The 26,734-nt window shown below is 37.7% G+C and overlaps 4 protein-coding genes across 4 annotated transcripts; 2 read left to right on the forward strand and 2 right to left on the reverse strand.

Annotated features, from left to right (window-relative positions):
- Nucleotides 1–1,783: 1,783 nt before the first annotated feature.
- On the reverse strand, nt 1,784–10,714 carry LOC130015089 (uncharacterized). The gene is made up of 9 exons (XM_056104617.1): nt 10,645–10,714; nt 6,052–6,289; nt 5,840–5,972; nt 5,460–5,759; nt 5,263–5,370; nt 4,571–4,970; nt 2,739–2,819; nt 2,086–2,213; nt 1,784–1,891 (listed from the first exon to the last, which is right to left on the reverse strand). Exons 2-9 carry the CDS (start codon nt 6,285–6,287, stop codon nt 1,784–1,786), a joined length of 1,494 nt encoding a protein of 497 aa, XP_055960592.1. The 5' UTR covers nt 6,288–6,289; nt 10,645–10,714.
- On the reverse strand, nt 6,512–10,104 carry LOC130015090 (uncharacterized). The gene is made up of 5 exons (XM_056104618.1): nt 7,820–10,104; nt 7,432–7,749; nt 7,256–7,355; nt 6,578–7,179; nt 6,512–6,521 (listed from the first exon to the last, which is right to left on the reverse strand). The coding sequence occupies exons 1-5, from the start codon at nt 10,102–10,104 to the stop codon at nt 6,512–6,514; spliced, it is 3,315 nt and encodes a 1,104-aa protein (XP_055960593.1).
- Nucleotides 10,715–17,661: 6,947 nt separating the features above from the next.
- Nucleotides 17,662–18,678, forward strand: LOC130015091 (uncharacterized). The gene is made up of 2 exons (XM_056104619.1): nt 17,662–17,743; nt 17,832–18,678. The coding sequence occupies exons 1-2, from the start codon at nt 17,662–17,664 to the stop codon at nt 18,668–18,670; spliced, it is 921 nt and encodes a 306-aa protein (XP_055960594.1). The 3' UTR covers nt 18,671–18,678.
- Nucleotides 18,679–23,017: 4,339 nt separating this feature from the next.
- Nucleotides 23,018–24,105, forward strand: LOC126670420 (uncharacterized). The gene is made up of 3 exons (XM_050364140.1): nt 23,018–23,377; nt 23,447–23,947; nt 24,025–24,105. Exons 1-2 carry the CDS (start codon nt 23,061–23,063, stop codon nt 23,766–23,768), a joined length of 639 nt encoding a protein of 212 aa, XP_050220097.1. The 5' UTR covers nt 23,018–23,060; the 3' UTR covers nt 23,769–23,947; nt 24,025–24,105.
- The last annotated feature ends 2,629 nt before the right edge of the window (nt 24,106–26,734 follow it).

A 26,734-nucleotide genomic window follows, 5' to 3' on the forward strand; every position in this document is an offset into this window, starting at 1 on the left:
CCCACGTGCATAGCACGTAATTCGAAACTAGTCTTTTAAAATCAGCAGAATCAGCCCATTTAACATATATCATACATTTTGTAGCCATTTTTTTAATCGAGTCAGATTTTTGCCAACTTGGCATCTACGTGACTTAACGGAGGATCAAAGCCAACCTTATGAAAATGTTGATTAAAACAGAGGATCAAAGCAGTTTTTGCAACTCAAGCCAATCCTTATTGAAGAAGGATTTCTGTGTTGTATGGTGCACTACAAGAAAAGTGAGTTTTAGCAACGGTCTATTACAACGACCATTAAAATCGTTACAATACATATACCTTTTATAACGATTATTTTTATATCGTTTCTAAATATAATTATTTTACAACGCCTAATAAAATCGTTATTAAAAGTTATACTTTTAGCAACGACTTAATTTATATCGTTTTTAAAGATAATTATTTTACAACGACTAATCATGTCATTGTAAATTATTTGCTTTACCAACGATTTAATATGTGTCGTTTTTAAATATTATTTCACAACGACAAATAATTTCGTTGCTAAAAGAAAGAAGGAATAGTTAAAATCCCACATTGAAAATAAGTGAAATGAGAATGATGCATTCTCACTATAAAAGAAATCCACCCTTCACTATAAAAATAATTTTTACATTTGTTGTAATATATCAATCAAAAAATAAAAAAATTTAAATTTTAATAATAATTATATTTTAAATTATAAAAATTATAAAATTATAAAATTATATAACATATTAAAATAATAATTAATATTATAATGTTTTGACAACGATTTTTTATAGTTACTAATAACTTTTAACAACCAATCTTATAGATTTTGTAAAACCTATAGCAACGACCATTATTTGAAAAAGTCGTTATAAAAAACATTACATTACGCCAACACGCACAACCACATTTGTCGTTGTTAAAAAATTTTAACAACCATATTTTAGGTTTTCACAACGACAACTCACGTTTCCAAAAATCAAATTTCTTATAGTGGTGGTTTGAATGGTAATGGGCAATCTAATCCTAGTTATGGTAATTTTGGTGGTTTTAGGCCTCAAAGAGGGCAGAGAAAGTTGTATAATCCTTATGATAATAATTTGCAGAAACCAGTATGTACTTTTTGTGTTCTTTGTGATCATACAATAAATATTTGCTTCAAAAAACGTGAATTTTCATCGAGGTATAAACGTAGGCCTAAGATGCAATCTTTTGTTAATCAAGTGGGTGAGTATGTGTTTAGAGAGTGATCAAGGGAACATGTTTGCTGAACAAAATCAAATGTTTCAAGAATCACAAAATTCTTATATCCAAAGCTATGAGCCTGTTGATCAAGGGAAAGTTGCAAGAAGTTTCAATACAGGACAAGAAGTTGATAATAAAAAATTTGACTATAACTGATAACAATTATTAATAGTCAATTAATTTCAAATAAAATGACATAAAATAGATTTAAAAAATATGCCTTTTAAAAAAATTTATTTTTATTTTTATTTATTCAAATAAAATCAGATATTTTTTATCTCTTAACTTTCCAATCATATTATGCATCCAAAGCACAAGTAAATTTAATATATAATATTTCTTTCCATCCTTTCCCTTTCCTCCCCTTTATGTTACCGTCAGTTCTTATTTCTACCTTCTTACTGTGCAAAGCGTATGTGCCGTTACGAGCGCGCTAGGAACATATATATGTCCGGACCAAGATAATTGTGTCCAGTCAAATTTGCATTAAAAAAAATAACTATGTTTTACGACTCATTCACTATACTATTTTAATTTGATCTTTTAACCGTCATTATCGCATCAGATTTAGAGTCGTCATTAGAGAGATAAAAAAATGTCGGTAGACTATCGAAAATCCCTATCGTCTCTATAAACACCTATTTTTCGGACAGGTAAAAAATGATAAAGGAAAACTCTCTCTCATCTCTCTAAACTCTCTCTTTCTTTTCAGAAACCCTAGCCGCAACAAAAGGGAGGTGATTTTGGCCATTTTTTTGGTTCAAAATCACCTCCCTACCTTTTCGTTTTCTATTCAAATCTCATATTTAGTTTATTTTGCATCAATAATCACAGATCTGTGATCTGTTGGTATTTTTCTTTCTTCCTTTATGGATGTTTTGTTTTCCTTTGTGGAGATCTGGCTATTATCCTTTATGGGTTTTGCTATTTTCTTGATGGAATTATCTACGAAGCTCAGATCTGAAGTGCTATCAGTAGAAATCTTATTTTTAATATTCTCTTAATCGGACTCATTCAAACACCAAAGAGTTGATTTGTGGTTTAAAATAACCTTCGAGTAGAGCGGACGGATCGCCGAGTTGCATATTCAAAGAGTTCCGTCAATGCGATTGAAGAAATTAGATATGATTTTCTGTTATTTTACTGATGTTCTATTATTGTACTTCTTGAATGTATTGATTTATTCAATATTTGATCAAGTTGTATTTTTATTTCTCTATTAATGAAATTTTCATTATTCTCAAAAAAAAAAGTGATAAGGGATCTGCTTGTTTGATTTTTGAACATTAAAAATTTATAAGATATGTCAAAATTTTATCTGAAATATTAAATAACATTGACATAATGTAGAAGAAAGAATCAAATATAAATTTAATTTATATAAATAAAATATGGATTCACTCATTTTAAGGCCTCTGAAATATTCCATAAAAAAGGCCTCAAAAGTATACGTTTTTTTTTAAAAGCCCTTCAACTTCAATTAACTCTTTCTGCCCCCATTATTTATTTTTCTGTATTTATAGGCCTTTCGATGGATGTCCTTTACAAAGACATCCATCGAAGGGCCTATAAATATGAAAAATAAAAAAAATAGGGGTTAGAAACAGCTAATTTGAAGTTTGAGGGGGTTTTTAAAAAAAAATGTATATTTTAGGGGTTTTAGGATGGGTTAATCCTATATTTTTTCAGAAAATAAAATATTTTTCTTTATTTTTATATCATATTTTGAAAAGTTTAAGGTTCAACTTTTTTTATAAATTTTATTTCTTAGTAAAACATAAGTAAATTTTACTTTCTTAGATAAATATTATACAATAATTGATTATGAGGGTATCATTTTACTATATTTTGGTAATCGAATTTTGATTTATTAAATTTGAATTTCATGTCAACATAGAATTTCCGAACAAGACATGTGGATTTTGCCATGTGAAAAATCGTTTTTTATTTGTATTTTTCTAAGAAATAGTTAAAAATACATAATTTCAATTCAACATGGAATATTAGGAAAAATTATACAAACATATCAAAATTTTAGGTAAAAACAAAAAGTAAAATATGGCTGTTACATACGTATCTTTTGTCTGAAAATCTCTCGTAGAAACAAAATTAAAGTTCAGTTAACCAAATTAAAAAGTTGGGAATATTTTGGATTATACCTTATTCTTTACAAATTTCTTTGATCGATGGGTGAGCTTAATTTAATGAGGAAATTAGACTCAGCACTTGATTCTCAAAAATAATTCCAAAAATACTTGAGCATCTTTTTTTTTTCTGTCAACACTTGATTTCATTTTTTTATTTTATCTAGCACTTGATTCCACCTTTTTATTTCATCCAGCATTTGATTTCATATTTTTATTTCATCCAACACTTAACCCAACCTTTTTATTTCATCCAACATTTAACTCCATTTTTTTATTCATCCAACATTTAACTCCATTTTTTTAAAATTTAGAATTTAGATTTTAAGATTTTAGGGTTTAGGGTTTATGATTTTGGAATTAGGGTTTAGCATGATTTAGGTTTTAGGGTTTATGATTTTAGGGTTAGGGTTTAGCATGATTTAGGGTTTAGGGTTTATGATTTTAGGGTTAGGGTTTAGCATGATTTAGGGTTTAGTGTTTAAGATTTAGGATATAGGGTTCACTACTGGATTTCAGTGATTTTGCGACGGACAATTCCGTCGCAAATCACTCATATTCCGTCGCAAATGTGTATTTGCGACGGATTTGCGACGGACTAAGTCCGTCGCAAATGATCTGGTCGCTAAAATATTAGCGACCAGAGAGTCGCAAATATGGCGACGGCCAGCCCGTCGCCATAACCAAACACACCGTCGCCAATGTCGTCTCCCAAAAAATGAAAAAGGAGACGTATTGGCGACGGATTTAAACAATTTGCGACGGAATCAATTCCGTCGCAAATATTGACAATTTGGGAGACGACATTGAGTCCGTCGCAAATTGTCAATATTTGCGACGGAATTGATTCCGTCGCAAACTTGTACCATTTTGCGACGGAATTGAGTCCGTCGCAAATTGTTGTCGCAATTTGGACAAAATTATCTATTTTCCGTCCGTTTTTCCTATTCAATTCACGACGATTAAAATCTGTAAAATCTATTATTTGCAACTCTCATTAAAACTCAATTTCCAAAAACGACCGATTTCATATAAAAACATGTTATATTTTACATATCGTAAGAAAATATACAAAACAAGATAACACAAAATGTATAAAAGTGACAAAATACAAAATGTCAGAAATACAAACGTGACACTACAAAGTCGGAGTGTCGTCATCGTCTGAAGGACCTGGGGGTGGGCGATACTGCGGAGGAAGAGTCTGCATCATCTTCACCATCTCGGCCTGAATAATCTCGGCCATCCTCTCATTGGTTCTCGCCTGCTGGGCACGGAGATCCTCCACCTCAGTGGTAATCTGGCGCAGTCTGTCCTGGATCCCCGCCCGCACACGCCGCTCGATCTCCTCCTCAGTTCGCTGTGACTGTGTGGACCTGGTCCTCGCCCTACTAGACGTCGTCGTATCCACGTAGGCACTAGTCGCTGAACCCAACCCGTAGACACGCCGCTTCTTGTTGACGCCCTCGATATCCAGAAATAGCTGCGTCTCGTCGACTTCTGCTGTGTTAGACGAACCACCCTCTCCGGTCGGCGGCTGCGATGCAGCAGCAAGTCTCTGAGCAATTGCATCCTACAAAAAGATTGAAAAACATATATATCACATAACGGCTAATTAAAACGTATAACATATGAAATGTAAGTATAAATCCTAACGAAAATTCGGCAGCATTTCCTCTATAATTTGATCAACACCCATTTTTCAGGGACATCCTGCAAACATATAGATTTCATATACAACCCACCGGCTGTTAACACACCTAATCTAACATTTACAATTTAAATTAAAACACATTTTACACTAATTTAATCTAACACTTGAGTAAAGTAAAACAACTACTAAAATTAGATTGTTTATGACTTACACTCATGTCTTGGGCCCTCTTGTCTACCATGACACCCTTATCAGCTTTCGTGGAGTGCATCCGAGTATACAGCTCTGTTGCGGTAGGCTTGCGGCCGAGCTCGTCAGCCTAAAAGAATAATAAACAATTTGTTAGTTCATCAGAAAATCAGAAAATAAAAGATAGTTATAAATAAAAAAAGAATTCTAGAAACAAACCAACACATCCATATGTCTGATGGCGGAACGGGATCCCCCTGTGTGGCGTACTGGTCCGGAACCGGCTCCAGCAGGCTCGCTCATCCGATTAGCGCGAGCTACATCGGACTTCTTCTTCTCGTCCTCTGACGCCCAGACGGCCTGCCAGGAATCCCAGATATCTTGGCTGATCGAGGTATGTTTTCCGTCCTTCTCTCTCATCCTGTGAATAACGTCCTTGTATCGGTTGGCAGCATGCGTCATGAATACACCTTTGATGACGTCGTCGCTGTAATCCGCCGTATCCCACCAGTATTCCTTCTGCAAAACATAAACACCAAGTTTGAGTTAGTAATTTTGCGTTAGCCTAAAATCAAACTTTAAAATTAACAATTTATTACCTTAAATTCCTCCCAATAGAAATCTCTCTGCTCTGGAGTCAGAAACCGCCAGGCTCGCCCATTCTCGAACCAGCACTTTCTAAAGATCTCCCGCATAGATCGGGAGACTGGTCCAGAGTTCAACAGCCTCTCCCTGCGAGGTTACAGCAAACTTTTATTACTTTCTATAGCAAAACGATAAAAAAAATTAAACTAACAATTTACATTCTTACCTGCTGGCGTCTGGGAAACACAGTGCCCTCCCCTGATCATCCAGCTCTGCAGGGGGCTCTCCTGGCTGTCGGGGCTGAACGGGGGGTGCCGCCTCCACCTCCTGCTGCTGATCCTGAACAGGGATATCCTCAACAGGGGCACGCACAGCTGGGTTACCCCGACCACGACCTCTAGCTGGGTTACCCCGACGTCCCCGACCTCTAGTCGGATCACCTGAACCACCCTGCCCTCTCATACCTGCAGACATTAAAATATGTTTCATTCCACATATAACAATTTAACAATTATAACAAAACATTACAGAAAAATACATTATAAAAAAATACATTTTAATTGTTAACAATTTCATATATTTAAATTAATTAATACATTTAATAATATAACTAATTCATTACAATAATAAATGAATACAACTAACAAAAACTGCAAAAATATCAAATACGTCAGTCAAGTTGTTCTTCATCTTCGTCTGATGAGGATGGCGGAAATTCTTCTTCTTCATCTTCAGCAGGAGGGATTTGCAACGCATCTTCGTCCGCCACCTCATTCAGGTCAGCTAAATTTGTGGGATTGTCGTCCGTTTCAACTATAAGGGGATTTTCTTCAATGTCATCTTGAAAGGCCGGGATAATTGCATCGGGCATGTCAAGTTCTGATCGTGCCTTAATTTTGCAAACTGCCCACCAATTTACTTTGTCCCGTTTTCTACTTGGATATGGAAGGAAGTGAACTTGGTCGGCCTGTTCTGCCAAAATGAACGGTTCGTATTTATTGTACCTGCGTCTGTGATTAACATCTACCAAGTTGTATCGATTGGTAGTGTCCATGCCTGTATCCGTAGGGTCGAACCATTCGCATTTGAAAATGACGGTCTGCTTCATTGGTAGAGCTGGATACTCTAACTCAATTATGTCCGTTAGCACTCCATAAAAGTCATTTTCACCCTCAACATATTCTGTTCCCCTTACGCACACACCGCTATTCATTGTAAGTTGATCCTGCCCATATTCCTGAGTCAGAAATTTGAAGCCATTTACATAGTATCCCTTATATGTGGTGACCTTTCTACACGGTCCCTTTGCGAGACTCAGAATAAACGGATTAGTACAGACAGTTGGATCTTTCACCTGTGGGTAGTTAGAAATTTGTAAGATTTATAAACCTTATTATTAAAATGGAAGTCCATTGTTATAAGATACGTACATATTGTTCGAACCAAGAGGCGAAATCACTTTCAAGCACTCTTTCAATTTCTGTTTCACTTATGTCACTGTTCCTTTCGCGCAATCCGGCCACAAAAACCCTTTAAATGGAAAAGGCCCAAACTAAATCAAATTCTAGCAAATATGTGAAATATTACACTATATTTAAATGCTTACCTTCGATAATCTTCGATTTCGGAACAATTCAGAAGAACATAGGTCCGAGCAGCGATGATCTCATCGTCTTCAAGATATCTCCTGCCGCTACCACGCAACGGCTTTCCCTTAGGTTTAAATATTCCCAGTCTGTCGGCATCTTCATCGATATCCATATCACAAGTTTCATTTCTTCCCAAACGCACGGGTAACATCGGATCGCCTTCAGCAAAATAATAGGATGCAAATTTAGCGATTTCTTCTTGCAGATATCCACTACTAATGCTCCCTTCGACCCTGCCTTTATTAGTGACCTTTTTTTTCAATTTCCTCAAATATCTGTAACCGGATATTAATATTAGTAATATGAACAGATGGATTCGAGAAAAAACCATGACTAATTGATTACCTTTCAAATGGATACATCCAGCGATACTGAACCGGTCCTGCCATCATAGCTTCATACGGAAGATGCACGGGAAGATGCTCCATAGAGTCAAAAAAGCTGGGTGGAAATATACGTTCCAACTTACACAGGATTTTTGGGATCTCAGTTTCCATACGGTTTAGATCTTCCTGTGACAGTGACGTGGAAGTTAACTCCCTGAAGAAGATACTTAACTCTGTTAGAGGCTCCCACACATTTTTCGGAAGTAGCTCCCGAAGAGCGATTGGCAGAAGTCGTTGCATAAAAACATGGCAGTCATGACTTTTCATTCCATGCATTTTCAGCCCCTTTAGATCAACACATCTAGACAAGTTTGACGCGTACCCGTCTGGAAACTTTATTTTCTGAATCCACTCAAGCAAAACTCGTTTTGAATCCCTATCCAAAGCATACATTGCCTTTGGAAATCTCCCAGTTGCCGGATCTTTAGCTAACCCTGGCCGATCACAGATGTCGTTCAACTCTTCACGAGATTTTGCATGGTCTTTTGTTTTCCCGGGGACATTGAGAACGGTATTAAAAATGTTATCGAAGACATTTTTCTCAATGTGCATGACATCGAGATTGTGACGTATTACATTCGTTCTCCAATAAGGCAAATCCCAAAAGATACTTTTTTTATTCCACCCATGATCTTTTGACAGTAATGCATTAGTAACTTTCGCACCAGGCTCAAATGCCTTCTTAAACCCCAGTCGATCAATCTCTGCTAACAGTTCATCTCCAGTTCTCACCCCTGCAAACCTTTTCCCGACCTCTCGTTTCCCTTTACGGAAATCAGTAACATTTCGACGGAATTGGTGATTCGGAGGCAAAAACTTGCGATGGCAATCAAACCACGATTGTTTACCGCTTTTATCCAGTGTGAATGCATCGGTGTTTTCCATGCAGTACGAGCATGCTTTTCTACCAGCAGTGCTCCAACCAGACAACATAGAATAAGCGGGAAAGTCATTTATTGTCCACATAAGAGCCGCTTTTAGTTGAAAATTCTGACGCTTATGAACGTCATATGTCTGGACTCCACATTCCCACAGTTGGTTCAACTCTGCAATCAGCGGCTGTAGGAAGATATCCATTAGGTGTTTTGGGTTTCTAGGCCCCAGTACCAAAACCGTTAAAAACATAAACTCATCCTTCATGCACATGCCTGGGGGGAGATTGTACGGCGTCAAAATGACCGGCCACGAGGAATACTGCTGCCCAAAATTGGTAAATGGCTGAAACCCATCGGAGCATAAGCCTAATCTGATATTTCTCCCTTCATCGGCAAACTCAGAATGCAGTTCACTAAAACGTTTCCAAGCCGGAGAGTCGGACGGGTGGCACATCTTATCACCATCCATCTCGTGGTCTGCGTGCCACGTCATATGCCGAGCAGTGGCTTTCGAAGCGTACAACCTCTGTAGCCTCGGAGTTATTGGAAAATAGAACATTTTACTATATGGCACGTTAGCCTTTCTTTTTGTGGATTTTCCGTGGGTCACAGGTTTCCACCGCGCATAATTGCAAACTTTGCAGCGCGTTAGATCCGCGTCCTCCCCCCAATAAATCATACAGTTATAAAAACAACAGTCAATAACCTCAACCGGCAACCCCAAACCTTTCACCAGCTTCTTAATTTTAGCAAAATTCGTTGGCATCTTGTTGTCCTCCGGGAGCAGCTCCTGTATCAATCCGCATACGTCGTCAACTAAAGCTACTGAACCCTTATGTCGACACTTGATCTCCATCACTTTAGCAGATGCAGAAAATGGAGAGTGTCTGCTATTCCCATGCCATATGTCTTCTTCAGCCGCACGCATCATATCATAAAAAATTTGAGCTTCAGCATTCGGGAGCTCATCTTCAGGAAACGTTATTTCTGGACCGGCCGCATCAAGAATCATTCTTTGAGCGGAACTGAACTCACCTGGCCCCTCATCTTCATAGTCGAACTCAACATCCTGCTCCGGTAACTGTGCAAGGGGAGGGGGATTCAAAACGCTCCCCTCGCCATGAAAAACCCATACTTGGTAACCTTTCACGAACCCATTCTTCAATAAATGGAATTCCACCTCATCGACATCCCGATAGCTTGTATTTCGACAACCTCTCTTAGGGCAGGGGCATTTTATCTGTACCCCACTCATACAAGCCGGATGCCGTAATGCAAACCGGACAAACTCCTTCACATGCTCCTTATACCCTGTGGTTAGCAGCCCGTTTGTGTGGCTCCTGTACATCCAACTGCGGTCCGTCTCCATTTCTGTAGCGCGGATAATTAGAGGTGGGGTTTTCACTCGAGATAAGCAAAGTCAATGTAATTGACTGCTGAAAAGGTAGGGCCCTATCCCATTCGCAAAACAGGCGCCCCGTAACTCGGCCACGATATATGCCTAGCAACGGAGAAAAATATTCGGCAGCCTTCCGGCGTCGTTCTCCTTTAGTGCGATATTTAGTATATGCGTTGTAACGCTAATTATATATTCCTCGAGGAATAAGCGTTACAAAACATATACTAAACATCCACCCGGAGAACAAACGCTGGAAAACAACCGAATATTTTTCTACCGCTACTAGACATATATGGTTTTTCGTGATCGAGTTACGGAAGCACAAGTTTTGCGAACTGTACAAACTGTACAATCCCGTGTCGTTCAATCTCTTGAACACACGGGACGGGAACTCTACGGCTAGGTTTACGATTTTATTCGGTGGGAATAAAATCGAGGTTTATTTAGGTTGAATATTGTAAATAAAAGCTATTTCAATTAAAATAAATCAAAATAAGCGATAAAACCTACTTGTTGAAGGGCAGAACCGCAAATAGAAGGTGAAACGCTCGGATCACTTGGAACTACGGTGCGCGGCTATCAAGGGCTATCAGCAACTGTTAGAGAATGCAAACCTATCATATTAAATAAAAACACGTATTAATAACAAATTTCTACTAAAAATTCGGCAGCACTTCCCCTAAAAATGAGCATCACCCATTTTTCAGGGAAGTCCTACAAGCAAATCACAATAAACAAAACTAACAATACATAAACTATGTTACCACAACTAATTAATTTATTTTAATAATTTTAATCTAATTTAACCTAAACAATTTTAATCTAATTTAACTTAAAAATATTCAAATATAAGTTAAAAATTTAATCTAATTTAACCTAACAAGTAAACAACTATTTAAACAAACATATAATTTAACTAAACAAAAAATCAACATATGTTATTGTAATAATTTAACCTAATTTGAATATAAATTACAAAACATAAAATTAATTAACCACAAAACTAATATATATAAATTAATTTAACCTAAAATAGAAAATTAACCTCAAAACTAATATAATTTACATTAATTTAACAAAAAACTAACCTAAAACAGAAAATTAATCTAATTTAACCTAAATCAGAAAATTAAAATCATTCAATTAACCCTAAAACTGAAAATTAACCATAAACTAATCTAATTTAACCTAAACTAATCTAATTTTCAATAATAATACTATTTATTAAACTAATTAACTAAACTAATAAAATTAATAACAATTATTAATTTGATTAATTAGCTTACCGGAAATAGGGAGGAGAGGAAGCGACGGCGGCGGTAGGAAGCGAGGGCGGCGGTCGGCGGCTGGAGGAGTTGTTGGCCGGCAGAAATAAAGGTGGCAGTAGGAGGACAACCGCTGGCGGCGAGGAGCAGGAGTGGCGAGGAGGCGACGAGGAACAGTTGACGGCGGCTGGCGAGGACGGCGCTGAAGAGGAGATTGGAGGGAGGAGAGTAACGGCGGTCGGCGGCTGAAGAGGGAGAAGAAAGTGAAAATGAAAATGATAGGTTAGTTGTTTCATTTATTACGATAATTAGCGACGGATTGCGAAATCCGTCGCTAATTATTGTAATAAATGAAACGATGCGTTTAGGCATCTAATTTAGCGACGGATACATTTATTCCGTCGCTAAATTAGATGCCTAAACGCATCGTTTTGAATATCAGGTCCATTAGCGACGGATTTAGAAATCCGTCGCTAATTTTGGACTAAATCTTTTGGCGCCTTCAAAGCCCGCCATTTTAGCGACCCATTAGCGACGGAATTTCCGTCGCAAAAATGGCGGGCACGCTCCCGCCAAGAAATTGAAGGTTTTTGCGACGGATTTGAAGTCCGTCGTGGATTCCGTCGCAAAAACAGCAAATTAGCGACGGATCAGACGTCCGTCGCAAATTTCCGTCGCTAATTTGCTGTTTTCTAGTAGTGGTTTAGCATAATTTAGGGTTTAGGGTTTAGCATGATTTAGGGTTTAGGGTTTAAAATTTAAAATATAGGGTTTAGCATGATTTAGGGTTTAGGGTTTGGAGTTTAGGGTTTAGAATTTAGCATGATTTAGGGTTTAGGGTTTAGTATGTTTTAGGGTTTAGTATGTTTTAGGGTGTAGGGTTTAGAGAAATAAGATTTTAAGTGTTAGGTTTAATGTTTTTATTAAATCAAGTGCTAGGTGCAATTTATTTTTTTTTGTAAGTATTGTCCGCAAATAAAAACAAACATAAGTATTTTTGAGATTATTTTAACAAAATCAAGTATTTTTCAACTTTTCCCTAATTTAATTGGTGATAATGTAAAATGGTCCTCTATATTTTTAGGACAATTAAATTGATCCCTATACACTATCCCTATTGCCTCCATCCCCTATCATTTAGGGGAGAAAAAAAGAAAAATCGTCCCAAAAATGGGGACGACTTTTGTCCCTAACTTTGGAGACGATATTTGTCCCCTTACATAAGGACCACTATCGTTCCCATTTAATAGGGACTAATTGCATCCCCATTTAATATGGACGGTTTTCATCCCCATAACTATTTATCGAGGACGACTTTCATCCTCAATTTTATTTTATTAAGACAATTTAATTTTATCTCCTTTCCTATTTATTAAGAACGATTTTAATTCTCATTTTTATTTAACTAGGACGATTCTCGGCCCTATTTTTCATTTGATAATGACTTATTTTCATTTCTATTATCGAAGATATCTAGAAGAGTAATTCCATTCATATTATTTAAAGAAAATACAATAGTACAAACAAATAATAAAGACAAGTATATTATAAGAATCAAAATTAAAAATAAAACTGTAAACATTTAATATATGCTTAATTGCACCAAAAATCACCAACTTTTGCGTGTTTTTGGTATTTAACATAATTTTTTTTTCTTGGCATACAAAATCATCAACTTTCATTGTTTGGTATATTCGTCCTCATAACTGTTTTCTTTGAAAAATTAAGCGCAAAACGACGCCGTTTTAGCACAAAACGGCCCCGTTTAACATTCAAAACGGCGCCGTTTCACATCCTCTGAACAAATATGCGAAAAAATGAAAGTTGCTGATTTTTTATGCCAAGAAAAAAAGATTATGTTAAATACTAAAAACACGCGAAAGTTCGTAATTTTTTATGCAATTAAGCCTTAATAGTATTATACCATCACTATTAAAAAGTTATTGCAGATACAAGTATGTGTACTAAATTATAATGTTCAAAAAATGAAAAGGTACTGATAATATTAACTCCATTAGCAGTCTTCATTAAAATGAACGATAAAATCACATGTCATCCTAAAGAAAAAAAAGCTTAATAATAAAGATTTTTTTCCAAAAAAACTGCCCCATAAAAAACTTATTCCTATTTAGTGTCTTTTGCTTGAATCCGCAAGTCATACTTGCGAATTCAAGCAAAAATCCCCTTAAGACAAAAAAATTTTGACCCCTGACGAGTCAGGGATCAAACTGATTCCCACATGGAAATCAGTTCTAATTCCCATGTGGTAATCAGACCAGACATGCTCCCACATGGGAATCAGACGCCTTTATTAAAGGTGTTCGCAAGTATGACTTGCGGACATCTTTCTTTATATTGGCATCCGGATGTGCATTTTCAGCACAACCGGATGTCATGCCACACAAACATTTTTTTTTCTTACTATGTAATATTTTAGAAAAAAACTATTCCCTTATTTATTTTTTTTGTTTAAATTTACAATTTTATATTTTACAAATATCGGAGCAAGGCGTTGAAATAATAGGGACAGCGTACGATTTGCTTGAGGACTACAAGAGGTTAGTGAATATTTTATTTATTTTAGTTTGAATATAAATTGTTAATTAGATGTTACAAATTAATTTCAATTTAAGTAATGTTAGAAAATTTATTGTAATTGTGAATACTAAAATTAATCAAATATAGATAAAATATTAAATTTTTTAGTATATTATTTTAATATTTAAGAATATTAGAAAACTGTAACTGTGAAAATTATTAATTTATTATATAGTGTCTATAAAATGGTAAGTATTATAATTGTTAAAAATGATATTAAATAAAAATTGCTAATAAAGTGCTAGAATCAGGTATACTTTAAAAAAAAAAAAGAAGTTATAATTCAAAAAGTGTAGCATAGTGGATAATGATAAAAATTAATTGCATTTTAGTAAAATGTTAGGAATTAGTCGATGTATGAGTATTTTTCTATTTTATTTAACTTTAAAAATATTAAGAAATTATAATCGTTAAAAGTGAAATTAATTTTATATTTTTAGTAAAATATTAGAAATAATTGTTATAATTATTTATTGCTAGTAAAATGTGATTAAATGATGATTTGTATATAAAATCGTTACCATAATTTGTGAACAAATACTAAAAATAGATAATTAACTTTTTGTAAAAAAATGTGTAGTAATGTCGACACTCAATGTATCCTTTCTGATATGGTTCGATGGGCAAATTGTAAACTCCCCCCGTGGAGTAGAATATCACGGTGGTTGTCGAGTGGAGATGTCACTCAGTGAACGAATGAAGTTCGATGAATTGGTTAACATTTGTAAAAGAGCAGTTTGTAGTGGACCGAACTCCACTAACTCAGAAGTGGAGATTACATAAATTTTATTCAGACTGCCTAAATTTGTAAGGGGTGAAGTAGATTCGTACGCACTCTTTTTAGTGCAGGACAATAACCATTTATTTGGAATACTAACCGATCACTGAGATGTCCGAATCTACGAATTATGGAGTTTTACGTTGAGTACCAAATTTTGGCTGGAACTGAAATTTTGCTGGATCAATTGGAGTTAAGCTATTCGAGTGAGTCAGAATGGGACAGTGAGTCAGTAAGGAGCAGTGACGAGGACGAAGACGAACACTTTTACGGGAGCGACGAAGATGATGCAGGAGACATCGACGCCGAGTTAGAAGTGGCCAATTTGGGAGAACAAACTCAGTACCAGTCGCAGCTCCCTGAACACGTTCGTCGTGTAAATGTTGACGATTTTGTAGTTGACTTGAATGAGGGTGAGACCCCAAATTTTACTTGGCAGCCTGGAATGGAGTTTCAAACGGGGATGACCTTCAAAAGCCGCGATGCTGTTCAGACCTATGCAACCGCTTATTCAATGGCTATGAGGAAGGAGCACCAGTTTCATCGGACTACCCCCAAGACAATCGTGTTGGTTTGCCGACACAACGAAAGCTGCGGATGGTGGTTGCGAGCAACTAAGCTACAAGCAAATCATACATGGACCCTGACAAAATATAAAGGGCCACACATGTGCGATCATTTTATGATAGGTCGCGACCATCGAAACTTTAGGTCCAGTCGAATAGTAGAATTTATCAAGGACCAGGTGTTGGAACAACGCGACATACGCATCAAGACGTTCCTAGCTGGTATTTGGGAAAGATTTTCTGTAATGCCTACATATAAAAGAACTTGGTTAGCTAAGGAGAAGGCAATATGCAGCGTTTACGGGAACTGGAATGACTCTTTTGCTGAAGTTTGTAGCTTCATGGCCAATGTGAAGTTCACAAATCCCGAATCATTCTAGCATGCAGAAGGTACGTTTTTAAGCACAATCTGTATTTAATTTTTCCATGCCAAGACAATTAGGTGCCGTCACTAATTATGTTAAAATTCTATTTAACAGGCGATCCAATTCACACAAACCAATCGATAAATCCCCGAGTGAGAATGTTTCGCAGAATGTTTTGGACCTTCTACCCGATGACAGCTGGATTTGCTTTTTTAAAGCCTGTGCTATTCGTCGACGGGACTCATTTGTACGGAAAATACACAATGACCATGTTGATTACGTCGGCAATAGATGGAAACAATCACATAACTCCACTTGCCTTTGCACTTGTCGAATCGGAGAGCGCAGCAAGCTATGAATATTTTTTGAGTCATCTACGGGAGCATGTTATCAAGGAAAGAAAAGTGGCAATTATTTCGGATCGCGCTGGTGGAATAGTAGCTGTTTTGAAGCGTCCGGAGTGGGCCGGTGTTTCTCACATGTTTGATAGGTGCATTTTACACCTATAATTAGGAGTTGTTTTCGCTTGCTTTTAGTATACTTTGAAGCGCTTTTTCCCCGTATTAGTGTACTTATTATGTGTATTAGCGTTTCGGGTAAAATGAAGCAACGTGAAGTGTTTTGAGCTTAAAGAAGGAAGAAATCAAGTATCGGAATAGGAGCGAGTTGAAAGAGCAAAGAAACGAGCGAGAAATGAGACTTTAAAGGAAGGGCTCAATCGAGCCCTTCACTTATGAAGGAAGGCTCGATCGAGCCCTATGAACAAAGTTGTCCAGAAAGTTCCTCAAGGCATAAGGCTCGATCGAGCCCTCCCTCTTAAGTGGATGGCTCGATCGAGCCCCTTAAAAAGAAGCTCAGAATTTGAATTTTGAGACAAGACAAAACTCAAGGGCTCAATTTCCATTTTAGGCCCAACACTCCTTAGAAGGGTGTCCTTTGTTTACCTCATTTGTAACCCATATAAATAGCACCTTATCTTTTTTAGGGTATAGACAAGTTGTAGACATTTTGATTGTTCTCTAGTTTTTACCTCTTTTAGATTTGCTACCATCTTCTTGGAGATTCCTCCATTGTTGGAGCTTGAATGAAAGTTTTGTTTGCTTTGTGAGAACAAGATCTTCATTTTATTACAAGCTTACTTATTGTGAATCTTCATTATCTTTATGGTTGTTTGTTCTACTTATTTAATTAAGGTAATTCTTCTTACTTGATAATGTTCTATTTTTCTTATTTTTCAATTGCTTGTGTTAATTTAAGTATGAGTGGCTAAATCACCTTGTTAGGGGGTTGGTATGAATACCTAGGGTTGTATGATTTGGTTGGCTCTTAGTGGTGTATGTTTATGTTTCACTCCTATTGCTTATTACTTGCTTAGGATTAGCTACCTTAAGCATGTTTAAAGTTCTATTGATACACCGAGAGGTGGTTGATTAGATTGAATAATAGGATTGAAAACCTAGGTTTTAGAGCGCCACGAGAGTGGGTTTGAACCAAGGTGGCTCTAGAGTGGATTGATTAATCGTTACTTAATAATTTGGTTTTGCCTTGTAACACGAGAGTGAGCTTGGTGATGATTAGATGATTAGTTAGCGGTTTTGGCATTCCTTGAGGCTCGAGAGAGCGGGAATGACGTTTTAGACCTCACTCGGCCCTTTGTGACTTCCTCTTTGACCAACCATGAAATGCATAACCTAGGTGGGATTGCCAATCCCTTGACGTTTCCCTTTTATTGAATTAAAATCTTGTTAATTAGTGTTTCTTTATTTCTTAATTGCAATTTCGTGCTTCGTAGAATTCTTAATTAGTAATTGGATACTTGAAACTTCAACCATTTGTGTTTCGCTAAACGAATGGAATCATAACTAAAATTCATTCTCATCAATTGCTCCTAATTCACTCCTTGTAGGTTCGATCTCGTATTTACCGAGTATTACGAGATGGGTTTAACCTAAACAATGTTCTGCATAAGGCATCTGGCGAGTAATTTCAATACTCATTTCAAAGATAAGGATTTGAAAAAACTGGCAGAAAAAGCAGGTAAAATCATTGCGCTTCAATAATCTATGTTCGTATATTGCGATATTATGGACAAATTGAATTTTTTTAACATTTGGGCGATGTACAGGACGTGCTTACCAGAAAAAGAAATTCACACGGTATATGAAAATTATGAAGATCAAATCGCCTGATGGGTATAAATATTTGATGAATAAGGAAGTATTGAAGAAAAATCAGTGGGCAAGGGCGTATAACGTCAACGGACAACGTCAAAATGCAATGACAATAAATTATGTTGAGTCTGTTAATGCGACGCTCAAGAATATTAGAGGGTTGCCTATCACCGTAATGATTGAAGCTATTTTTCATAAGCTTGTCGAAAAATACATTTCCCGTTGGAAATTTTATAAGTCATTGATCGACAATGACATTGAGTACACGCCAATCTGCATCCAATTATTGCGAAAAGCAGGAGACAAGTCTCGTACCCATGTTGTCCAGCCGTATGACATGACCACAATGATGTGTGAAGTGGTGACTAAGAAGAATAATCATAATCAAGCCGGCGGAAATATTCATACAGTAAACCTCCATAAAAAGAAATGCACGTGTGGTAAGTTTCAACAGCTGAAGGTGCCTTGCTCTCATGCTATGGCGGTGTGCTCAAAGGAGAATATGAACCCTCATGACTACATTGGGTCGCACTATCGGAACCAAAACGCAATCCAAGCTTGGAGTCACGTTTTTCATTCATTACGTGATCGTGAGCGTTGGATAAAACCGAACGACCTCCCCTTTGTGCCAAATCCTGAATGGGCTAGAAAGAAGGGACGACCAGTCAATCAACGGTTTAGAAATGAAATGGATCAAACTTATAGAGAGGATCGTAGCCCAAATTTTTGTAGTAAATGTGGTAATAGGGGCCATAATGCCAGAACTTGCACTAATAGGATTATAGATGCCTAAAATGATAATCTGCCATGTAATGTCATTGTTTTCCTTTCATGTAATTTTCTTTTTTTTCCTTCATGTAATTTCATGACTTTCCCATTATGTAATGTCATTAGTTTTTTGTTAATTTAATGTATTTATTTTACTTAATGTAATGTCGTTATTTTCAGTAATCAGATTGTTTAAAATGAAGGTCCCCTTTGTCAAATGTTTATGTTATCAAAGATATTAATTATGTTCATATTTTTTGTAGCAATGGCTGCCCCTGGTGGTCACTATCAGCCTGACTACTTCCAGCCTGGACCTCTAAATGACGAACTTCTGACTCAACAATATAATCACATATCGTCTTACACTTGGGATCACCCTGTAAGTATCACTACTAGAATTCCTGCGATTAGCGACCGAAATTAGCGACGGATGTACAATCCGTCGCTAATTTCGATAATACCGACGGACTTGGCGACAGACATACTGTCCGTCGCCAAGTTCTCAAAATAAATTGGCGGGAGCTTCCCCGCCAATTTTTTCCCCCGGTTTTAGCGACGGATTGTAGTAATCCGTCGCTAATCTCTAGAGGAAAATGAAACGCAGAGTTTCATTGTTACGTTAGCGACGGATTTTCACAATCCGTCGCTAATGTAACAATGAAACTCTGCGTTTCATTTAATGTCTAACATTAGCGACGGATTTAATATCCGTCGCTAATGTTAGGCATTAAACGGGCAGAAGCCCTTTCCTTTCCCCATTATTTTCTTTTCCTTTCATCAGTCCTCCGCCGCCGTTCACCTTCCCCATTTCATCAGTCCTCCGCCGCCGTTCACCTCCATCTTTTCTTCAGTCCACCGTCGTCCGAGCCCGCCGCTCACCACTGCCAGCAGAACCACCGCCGTTCACCTCTTTCTTCCAGACGAAGCCTGCCGTCCTCCACTGCCAGCAGCTTCCTCTCCGCCGTTCGACGCCGGCACCGTTTTCCGCCGTCTTCCACCATCCGCTGCATTAGAGGTAAGGTTTTGTTTATTTATTTATTTGTTTATTATATTTCCAGATTTAATATTAGGTTTAAATTAGGATGTAATTAGATTTAAAATTAGGTTTTTAGATTTTAATTAGGTTTACTGATTTAATAAATTTAGGTTAAAATTAAGTTAAAAGTTAATTAGGCTTTAATAAATTAGGTTAATTGTTAATTAGGGTTTATTAAAATTAGATTAAGTTTTAATTAGATTAATTTTTAATTAAGTTAAATTGAAATTGTTTGCATTAAATTTTGAAATATTTGATATGTTATTATTTTAAATAATAATTAATTATGTTAACTGTTAATTAAATTAGTCAATTTTAGATAATTAAATTATACAATTCAATTTAAGGTTTAGTTAACAATATTTAATTATTTTTTAGTTTGTGGTGTAGTTATTAATTAGGTTATGTAATTAGTAATATTTTATTAATTGATGAAATTCAAGTTAAATATTAGATTATATATGATTAGGTTAATTAAATTGTTAATTTATTGTTTAAATAAATTATAATTTAATTAGATTAAATGTTTTATTAGAGTTAATTGAATTGTTTAATTTGATTACGTAATTTATTCTTAATTTGAAAAATTTTAGATGCAATGGTTTGTTGGTTATGTTGGAATATGTAATGTTTGCTTACAGGACTTCCCTGAAAAATGGGTGATGCTCATTTTACGGGGAAGTTCTGCCGAATTTTCAATAAGTATATGTAACTAATAGTATAACTTTAATTATTTAATTAATAGTGTTCTACAAAACTAATATAAAACTATCGTATTAGGTTTGTATGTGTCTCGCTGACGGTTTCTGATAGCCGCTTATAATAGCCATTGTTGTCTGTTTACATCGCGGCTACCGTATTCATATCTCTTCTCTCTTGCGGTTCTGCTCTTCAACAAGTAAGTGTTACTGCATTTTTGTATTTCATTTTAGTTTGTTAGAGTAAATTGAATAACTGTTAAATTTAATTAACAAAGATTTTATTCCCACCGAATAAAATCTTACCTAGCCGTAGAAACCCGTCCCGTGTGTTCAAGAGATTGAACGACACGGGATTGTACGTGTGTACAGTTCGTAAAACTGCTGTCGTCTGCGTAATTTGATCACGAAAAAACATATATGTATGGATATGGTATAAAAATATTTGGTAGTTTTCTGGCGTATGTTCTCCGGGTGGCTATTTAATATAGGCTGTGTAACGCTTATTCCTTACGGAATATATAATTAGCGTTACACACCCTATATTATATAATGCACCTGGGGAACGACGCCGGAAGGCTGCCGAATATTTTTTCCGTATTCATGCATATATCGTGATCGAATTATGGGGCGCCAGTTTTGCGAATGGGATAGGACCCTACCCTTTTAGCAGTCAATTACATTGACTTTGCTACATTGAGCTTATGAACCAGTACCTAATTGTACGTCCTCCAGAAATGAATCCAGACCGCAGTTGGATGTATACGAGACATGACAGAGGCTTCCTGCCGCCTGATTTTTTCCCTAATCTTGAAGTGTTCGTGAATTTTGCTGTACAACATCCCGAGTGTATGAGTGGGGAAGAGATAAAATGCCCATGTTCTAGGACAAAATGTAGAAATACAAATTTTCGAGATGTCGAAGTTGTGAAACTACATGTCTTGCAGTCTGGGTTTGTTCCAGATTACTATGTCTGGATTCACCACGGTGAGGTGAATGTCCCTCCTGTAGTTCAGCAGCCGGCTAATGAATACGATTACTATAATGAGGGAGGGGGAGATTTAAACTATGGTCAGAGAATGGTTATTGATGCTGCTGGTCCCGAAGTTTTTGAGGAAGAGACCCCGAATGACGAAGCTCGGAAGTTTTTTGATATGATGAGTGCGGCAGAAGAAGAAATATGGCCCGGAAATAGCAAACACTCACCCCTGTCCGCATCTGTTGAAATTTTGGATATTAAGTGTCGACATCAGGGGTCGATATCTTTGATTGATGACACCTGCCGTTTATTACAAGAACTGCTTCCAGAGAACAACAAAATGCCGAAAATTTTTGCTAATATCAAGAAGCTGGTGAAAGGTCTCGGGTTGCCGGTCGAGGTTATTGATTGTTGTTTCCACAACTGTATGATTTACTGGGGGGCGGACGAGGATTTAACCCACTGTAAAGTTTGCACATTTCCTCGGTGGAAACCTGTAACGAAAAGCAATTCGGCCAAAAGAAGGGCTAACGTTCCGTACAAAAAAATGTTTTATTTCCCTTTAACTCCGAGGCTGCAAAGATTGTATGCTTCCAAAGCCACAGCTAAACATATGACATGGCACGCTGAACATGAAATGGAAGACGAGAAGATGTGTCATCCTTCTGACTCTCCGGCTTGGAAACGGTTCAGTGAGTTGCATACAGATTTTGCTGACGAAACAAGAAATATCAGGCTAGGCTTATGTACTGACGGGTTTCAACCATTTGGTAGTTTTGGGAAAAATTATTCTTCCTGGCCAGTTATTGTGACGCCGTATAATCTGCCTCCTGGCATGTGCATGAAGGATGAGTTTATGTTTCTAACAATACTTGTCCCGGGACCCGGTAATCCAAAAAACCATATGGATATTTTCCTGCAGCCGTTAATAGCGGAGTTGAATCAGTTGTGGGAATCTGGAATCCGGACATATGACATTCAAAAACGGCAGAATTTTCAAATGAGGGCGGCGCTTATGTGGACAATTAATGACTTTCCCGCTTATTCAATGTTGTCCGGTTGGAGCACATCAGGAAGATTGGCATGTCCGCATTGTATGGAAAATACTGAGGCTTTCACGTTGCCCGAGAGTGGAAAACAATCGTGGTTTGATTGCCACAGAAAGTTTTTACCTACAGGTCACCATTTCCGTCGGAATGTTACCGAATTCCGAAAAGGCAAACAAGTTAGACATCAATTTGGAGGTGTGAGGACTGGAGATGAAGTGTTAGCAGAGGTGGACGGTTTGGGGTTTAAGAGGGCCTATGAGAATGATGCTAAGGCTACGAATGATGAACTATCTAAAGGCCGTGGTTGGAACCGAAAAAGTATATTTTGGGATTTACCGTATTGGAGGACAAATGTGATCCGGCATAATCTCGATGTCATGCATATTGAGAAAAATGTATTTGACAACGTTTTCAATACCGTGCTCAATGTACCTGGTAAGACGAAAGATACGGCAAAATCTCGGGCAGAGTTGAATAAAATTTATGATCGTCCTGGCCTGGTACAAGATGAGGAAACTGGTAGATATCCAAAGGCTTTGTATGCTTTGGACAGAGATTTAAAAAAGATTTTGTTAGAATGGATTCAAAAGTTAAAGTTTCCGGATGGTTACGTGTCCAACTTGTCTAGGTGCGTTGATTTAAACAGTTTAAAGATGATGGGCATGAAAAGTCATGATTGTCATGTCTTCATGCAACGACTTTTGCCAATTGCTCTTCGGGAGCTTCTTCCGGCAGAAGTGTGGGAGCCTTTAACAGAGTTGAGTATATTCTTCAGAGAGTTAACCGCCACATCGCTGAAAAAGGCAGATCTTCAGAGATTAGAGCTTGATATCCCGAAGATACTGTGCAAGTTGGAACGTATATTTCCGCCGAGTTTTTTTGATTCGATGGAACATCTCCCCGTACACCTTCCATACGAAGCTATGATGGCAGGACCTGTTCAGTATCGTTGGATGTATCCGTTTGAAAGGTGATATATTTAAAGTTCTATTTCGTCAACCGATAATTAGGTAAATTAACTAATTATATGATTATGCAGATACCTGAGAAAACTCAAAAATAAGGTTTCGAATAAAGGCAGAGTGGAAGGAAGCATTAGCAGCGGATATCTACTGGAGGAAACAGCAAAATTTGCATCTTTTTATTTCAAGGATGGTGATCCGATGGTACCATGTCGGATGCAAAGAAATGAAGTTTGCGAAATGGACGTTGATGATGATTTCGACAGATTAAATATTTTCAAACCAAAAGGGCGACCTGTAGGTGCTTGTCGGAACAGATATCTGGATGATGCTGAATATGTTGCTGCCCGAAGCTACATCCTTTTGAATTGCCCTGAAATCGAACCTTACAGAGAGTAAGTCTTAATATACAAATTTAAGTTCAGTATTGAAGAATTTGATACAAATTGTATTAATTCGCTCGTATTCTTGTAAAAAGAGTTTTTGAAGGCGAGTTGTATGAATTCAACCCCGAAATTACACAGACCGAAGTTGTAGTCAAATTGGAGAGGGAATTCGCCTTTTGGTTCGAGCAATATGTAAGTATGAATGTTGTTTTACCGTCGTAGTTGTATATTATATTATCGTGTTGATCCGTATAATAATTGTGCTACAGGTGAAAGACCCAACTGTCAGTACCAATCCCTATATTCTAAGTCTTGCAAAGGGACCGCTTAGATCGGTCAAAACATTCAAGGGGTATTGTGTGAACGGGTTTAAATTCAATACTGAAGAATATATCCGTCGGTAATTGGCTGATTAGCGACGGATATTAGCCAATTAGCGACGGATATTTCCGTCGCTAATTGGCTGATTTCTTGTAGTGGAATTATAATTATATATTATTATTTCTATATTAATTTGGTAATGTGTTAAATAAAGCTCTGACTTTGTATATAATTTTTCTTTCAGGAGGACGTAAGTGTCCTAGGTTCGCGGACTAGTGCAGGTTTGCCCTCCTTTGATGCGATAGATTCACGCATCAAGGAAGGAGTCCTCCGGACAGGGCTCTCTGGTTTCATCAGGATGCGACAGTAGCGGCTCGATATGTCCATTATCACAACACTAGTGGAGAGGTGGAGGCCTAAGACGCATACATTCATGTTTCCAGATGGGGAGTGCACGATCACCTTGCAGGATATAGCGATCCTTACTAGACTCCCCATTGATGGGACGGCTGTGACTGGAGACAGGGTGGACGACTGGCATGATAGGGGTGTTACCCTGTTAGGGAGACCGTTAGAGATCTCTCACTCAGAGGGTTCAGTTTGGGTTGGGTCCAAGTGGCTGTAAGTGAGTTCGGCGATTTTACTAGTTTACCGGCCCATGCTACACCTGAGCATGTTGAATGGGCGGTTAGGGCGTACCTATGGATTGCTCTACAGACTTTGTGCTTCATAGACCTGAACAGTGGTCATTTGGGTTTGAGAATTCTACCCCTTTTAGCAAATTTACATGATTTACGGACTATAAGCTGGGGATCTGCAGTTTTGGCCCACTTATACCACGAGATGTGCATTTCTACGCGGTTGCACAAACGCCGACGTAACATAAGAGGTCCTTTGTGGATTGTACAGCTATGGGCGTTCGAGAGACTGAGGCCACTTCGACCCCAACTGCTGACCCCAGCTATAGCAGAGGATCTACCTTTGGGTGACAGGTACGTACTTACTAGTATTTATTTTTTAAATCAATATATTTATTCGTCAATGTATTTTTTTTAACAGGTGGGGCGGGCGTAGGGATCGTCAGGCAGTCCCGAGGCACAACATCCACGCCGTCAGATTAATTTTGGATGGCATGCGATACGAGGATGTAAGTTTTGTAGTAATTTCAGTTTAACTTTACATAATTAACCACATTTTGACAGTGTATTTAATTTTGTTGTCCAGATCCAGCGGCAGCCATATTTTGATGATATTCTCAGCTCGATCCCTCGAGAGTACCTCGATGGAGCACATATATGGTGTGCGCGAGTTCCACTCATTTACTATAACATCATGGAGTGGCACCAGCCAGACAAGGTGCTTCAGCAGTTCGGGCTAATTCAGCCTATTCTGTTGCCCCCCTTGCAGACTGAGGAGCTTCACAACGTCTGCTACCGGGGTTCCGCGAGCTTCGCATATGAAATGGACTATTGGGTGCAACTTTGGAACAATAGAAACGCGTTTGTAGTTCAAGGCCGGCAGCTTCAGCACCCACCCCATTACCATTCATAGTACATGGAATGGTATAGGCGTCGATGCCGGAGATGGATTACACTTCAGGGTGCAGAGGCTGGCACTAGTGTACGTATTTTGTAAATTAAAAATATTTACATTTCATTTGTTTTCATTAATAATATTAGTGACGGTTTATTGTCTATTGTCACAGCGCGATTTGCAGGAGATAACCCATGTTACGGGGGAGGCCAGTTCGAGTGCCGCTCGCAGGATTAGGTTTGGTGCACGGAGTTCTCAGCTTGCTACCATGGAGGATCGCAGGGACGTCACACTTCCACCTCCTGAGCCAGCCGACCTACCATACCAGCTGCCTCCGCTCCCTCCTTGCCAGGTCGATTTAAGCTCTATTAGAGGACGGAGTCGACAGCCACGCAGAATGCCTCCACAGCCTCGTCCAGAGCATGTGTACCCTATCCCAGAGCCATTACTTTTTCACACGGACGTGGGGGGTACCTCAGACATACCGCAGGCGGACTATTGGGGAAGACAGCATTACGGGTCAACCTCCAGGGCGACACCCCAGGCATCATATCCACAGGTTTGAGACAATTTAATATACTATTTCACTTGATTAACTCGTATTTTATGCTCTTACGCTTAATGCCACCTGATGTTATAGTTTCAGGTCCCGCCTGCGTCGATGCCGTATGTTGACTCATTTTTTGGACATACGACATTTACGACCACTCAGGATCCACCAGGGCCATCTGAGTCACAGGTTTGAGTTACTTTATTATATTTATTAATTTATAATTTACAATTTTAGTTTATAATCTAATAAGTTACGTTGTTCAGGTTCCGCCGGCGCCGATGCCGTATATTGACTCATCTTTTAGACATACGACATTTGCGAACACTCAAGATCCTTCTGCGCCATCTGATTCACAGGTTTGACCAATTTTATTATATTTTTAATTTATAATCTTTTATTTCGGTTTATAAATCTAATCAATACATTGTTCAGGTTCGCCCGCCGTCGATTCTGTCTTTCCATTCATATCTGGGAGAGATGGGATATACTCCAGTAGGTACGCCGGCTCAGCCAGAGTCAAATCAGTCATGGCCTGCACCGCCGACGCATTCAGACGTCCCCTGGCGTACGTC

This window comes from Mercurialis annua, linkage group LG2 (assembly GCF_937616625.2).
Source record: "Mercurialis annua linkage group LG2, ddMerAnnu1.2, whole genome shotgun sequence".
Classification (NCBI taxonomy): Eukaryota; Viridiplantae; Streptophyta; class Magnoliopsida; order Malpighiales; family Euphorbiaceae; genus Mercurialis; species Mercurialis annua.